This window comes from Vigna radiata, unplaced genomic scaffold (assembly GCF_000741045.1).
Source record: "Vigna radiata var. radiata cultivar VC1973A unplaced genomic scaffold, Vradiata_ver6 scaffold_208, whole genome shotgun sequence".
NCBI lineage: Eukaryota > Viridiplantae > Streptophyta > Magnoliopsida > Fabales > Fabaceae > Vigna > Vigna radiata.
The window spans coordinates 186,440-190,532 of NW_014542845.1; the positions used below are offsets into that span (position 1 = coordinate 186,440).

The following is a 4,093-nucleotide window of genomic DNA, read 5'->3' on the forward strand; positions in this document are numbered from 1 at the left end:
ACTACGTGGACTAACTGACTTGATGATCAATACCTTCTTTTGTAACCTGTTAAAGAATTTAGCTGTTATTCTCTGTTTACTCGGTGTTTGACTTTCCAAATGATTAGTTTTCTGTCTCTTCACTCTCTTAATCCTAGCAAAATCTGTAGCAGCTGATGTTCCCTTTTGTTCTAAAATAAATATTCAACTCAACCACATGGTTAGAGTGACAGTGAGCTGAGAATAACTTGAAAATTTTGTACTGGTGAACTTCTAAATGAATTTAGCCCATAATTCAAAACAGGGTTGTAATGACTGGATTTTGCCAGACTCAATATCATATTGTGCCATAATTGAGAGAAGCACATTGTTAATATATTTGTACTATACCAGATTACAATTACTCTGAGATCATTGTTTTAACTAAGGTTTCTTAAACAGAAACCACTTGATACGGTTTCACTAGCTAAACACTGATTTATCATGCATTACCTTTCATCTGATGTAGCTGTTTGTTGAACAATAAAAGACACCAAGACAAAATTTGGCCTCACTGTAAAGAAGTCCGCTGTACAGTTGTTGGGCAATGTGTGGTGAAGGTCTTCATGGTTCAGGTGCAGTAAGCAGGGAGAGATGCTAAGCTGCTCGTTAGTCATTTTCAATTCCCTGGGCTGGTAAGCTAAATGGACATATCACCCCCCAATTCGCTGATAACTTTCTCCACCTTAATCAACATATCTAATGACAAGAAAATGGGTCAGGAATCTCTTGGACACAATTTGGAAGACCGTGCATCACCTCTACTACTAATAAATACCTAAGCTTAAATAGCATAACTAAAGCATCCGATTATACGAGGTGCATCAAACGATCAATGTTCAAACCAAACAAAAATAAAAACTTTCAGAATTTTCCTTTCGGATTCTGCCCGGGGAATGGAGAAAGGGAAACAATGAACAAAATAAATAAAACGGCACATCATGGTTATCCAACTTAAGAGACTAATATGCAATAAGAAAAAAGGATTCCTACCTTGGAAGGAAGAATCTTCCATATATCTCTACGTTAAAGAGATAAAAAAAACATCATGTCAGTGGTAGAGAAGTTGCACCCTCAAAATATTTGCATCTTAGAGAAAACTTAAATTATAATGAGCATCACAACGTGATTGTGTTAATTAAAGAATCAACCAGTAATATCTTTGCCAAAATTCAAAAATATGTACCACAATTTGGGATTTGAGCTCAATTTCCTCCGAAACAGTTGGTTGAGCTGCAACGTATGGTTTTATTCAAATGAAATAGGTTGTGATAGAAATAAAAACAAATATTAGGTCAAAACAAAAAGGTTCACAAACCCAGGTTGTTCTGAGAGCAATCCATTAGTAGTGAGGAAAAACTGGGTGGCAAGGCTGGGAGCACGCCTTCAAAGTTGTGACAGGGTGTGTTTCCCTTTACTTCGGCTCCTGAAGGTTGCCCCACCTCATTATTCACAAATATTGGCAATTGTGGAATGTAATTGTCAGCCGGAGTCATGAAGCTCAGTTCTTCACAACCTCTACAAATAAAACAAAGTCTCAGTATTCGTTCAAAATCTCCAACATAATTCAGGGTTTGTTTGAAGAAACGTCTCCATAACTACTTCTAAGAGAAAAATATAAAAAGATAAAAGGAAATCAGTTTCTCAATAAAGTCAAAACATATGAATAAGTTAATTTGTAAAGTTATTTTCTGTTGGCTTCTTCAAAATTTGATTTTTAACTGATGCATAAGCTTAATTTAATTTATGAACAAGTTAATTTAACTTCAACTTTTGATTTTTCTCCCCTGAAAGTGTTTATAGAGAAGTTTCCTCTAAACATGCTAAGTCAACTAATACCTCAATATAAGTAATGAGAACAGATATCTAATCTAGATAAATGTGGCAGAACAGAAAACAGATCAGTGAAAGGTTATTTAACAATCTATCAAGGCCTAAGAACTCAGTTACATCCTCCTATTTATCCAATCACGCAAACTCTTTTATACCTACTATAGGAGTGTTCGTTTGTTGACATAAACTCTGACTGCGATGAAATTTCAGAACCAAAGTCGGTATTCAAAGGTTCTGGGTCCTTGTCACCTTTCAGAATCTCCTACGAAGCAACACAATCATCAAGAATTGACAAGGGAGAACGTGGTCTTAGAAGAAGTTCAGCCCCAAGATTGCGGATATTTTGGTGAAAAGCGATTATAAATTATGATAGGCAACCATTACCTTTAAAACACCGATAAATGACTCTGCTTCATAGATTGATGGAAACCGCATAGCAAACTTTTGAATCTGACAGAGCAAAATTAACTGTGTAAAACTTGCATTAACTGTCCATTAATCAATTTAGCCAGGTAAAACTCCACATAATAGTATCACATTCACTCACACCCTATCAACCCAACCACCACGAGACAGCTACTGATCTTACATAAATGATAAATCAACATATTGAAGGAGACGTCATAGAGTTATCGTATATCTCCAAAGTTTACACAAGTCACAGAGGGAATTAACAGGTGTCCTGTTATGCAATCCAGAGAAAAAACATTCTATTTCTACACGACAGGTATAATTTAATTCAGTGCATTTTACATGTTGAGTTATCCAAAATCACGTCGAAATATGAACTAATAGTGCGCTTAAATTTTTCATCGCTGACTTTAGTTTCTAACTAAATTGCACGTCCAATTAACAAAATCTTATAAGCTACTGTTGCAGCTTCACTCCAAGCATGCTTCATTTACAATGCAACAGGGTCTAATGTGATTTTAGGCTAATGTTCGCAAGTTTCTTACATCGAAGAATTGATTCTGAATTCAAAGCTGATTTTGAATTAAGCAATTTTAGTAGTTGTCGTGTTGGATGAAAAATCTTATAAATCAATTTGCGATAGATATAAAAGAATCATGCCTCGCCTAGGGGATCTCTGTAGCTAACTAGCACGGTTCTGATGCCCCTGGCAGGGTATCCAGAAACGCACGACACCTGAGGCCACGTAAAATGCAGCTTGGAGACGTAGTGCTCTTCCTGCCACATTATTCAAACACAGTGAGTTCACATTCAAAGTGAAGCCGTTGTCGTCCGAAAAAGGAACGAACAAAGGTTATTATTAATGAAGAAAACGCAATAGAAACGGTTATTAAACATTGAAGAGATGGAATTATAAGAAGGTTCGAGTGGAGGAACTGACGAGGAGAGCGGCGTTGAAGGAGATAGTGAGGAGGAGGTTGGAGAGGTGAGAGGAGAGGCGGAGGAAGGCGACGGAGGAGGAGGAGATCCAGGTGCCGCGGGGAGGGAGGTTGCGGAGGCGAGGAGGGAGAGGAATGAGATCGGAAGAGGAAGGGAGGGAGGGATAGGGGATGAAGCGAGCAAAGCATATCTCCCACTCGTCTCTCACCTTCTTCACCGATTGCTCAATCACTGCCACGGTGCCCGCCATTTTCCCTTTTCAAATGCGCTCTCTCGACTTTTTTGTTAGTTTTAATTTATGTACAGTTATATATATGCTTCTCGGGCCTTCTAATTCATTATTTAAAAAATATTAAAATGTTGATAAATTTAATTTTAAATTAGTTACACACTGGTGTAAATATAATTATTTTTCTATTTGAATTGTATTTGATTTATGCCGTGTGTGAAAAATTTTCGGATCAATTGTAAATTAAGTTAGATTAATTTCTAATTTAGCTAACTCAAATACATGTGGTGCAAATAAAAAGCACAACTTGGCATACAATTCTATATAATAATGATTATAATAATAATAATAATGAAAGTTAGAGTTTCAAAATTTATATTTTGAAATAAAATGCGAAACTTTACTTCTTTGTAAACATTTTTTTAAAAATCAATAAACAAATATATATATATATATATATATATATATATATATATATATATATATATATATATATATATATGAGTGGATTTGCTAACGCGTGTACGCTGTTTTTTCGGTTAGTGCATTTTAGCAATGCGTATCGGGTTTTAATAGACAAAAATACTCTTATATATCATGGATTCTAAGTTTTAAGGTTAAGGGTATTTTAATAATTTTCAATTTCAAAACTAAAAAAAAAAA

General features: G+C 35.3%; 1 protein-coding gene across 1 annotated transcript; it reads right to left on the reverse strand.

Moving 5' to 3' along the window:
• Positions 1 to 222: 222 nt before the first annotated feature.
• LOC106780767 (protein POOR HOMOLOGOUS SYNAPSIS 1) lies at positions 223 to 3,491 on the reverse strand. The gene is made up of 8 exons (XM_014669074.2): positions 3,203 to 3,491; positions 2,923 to 3,039; positions 2,236 to 2,301; positions 2,007 to 2,113; positions 1,337 to 1,536; positions 1,205 to 1,251; positions 1,012 to 1,039; positions 223 to 717 (listed from the first exon to the last, which is right to left on the reverse strand). The coding sequence occupies exons 1-8, from the start codon at positions 3,449 to 3,451 to the stop codon at positions 659 to 661; spliced, it is 873 nt and encodes a 290-aa protein (XP_014524560.2). The 5' UTR covers positions 3,452 to 3,491; the 3' UTR covers positions 223 to 658.
• Between the last annotated feature and the right edge of the window lie 602 nt (positions 3,492 to 4,093).

Excerpts from the sequence above, each read along its gene's own strand:
- LOC106780767 (XM_014669074.2), bottom strand. The coding sequence starts at position 3,451 with ATGGCGGGCACCGTGGCAGTGATTGAGCAATCGGTGAAGAAGGTGAGA. Across the intron at positions 2,302-2,922 it reads ACAGAGATCCCCTAGGCGAG|ATTCAAAAGTTTGCTATGCG; the intron begins GCATGATTCTTT and ends TTGCTCTGTCAG. Across the intron at positions 1,040-1,204 it reads AGCTCAAATCCCAAATTGTG|AGATATATGGAAGATTCTTC; the intron begins GTACATATTTTT and ends TCTTTAACGTAG.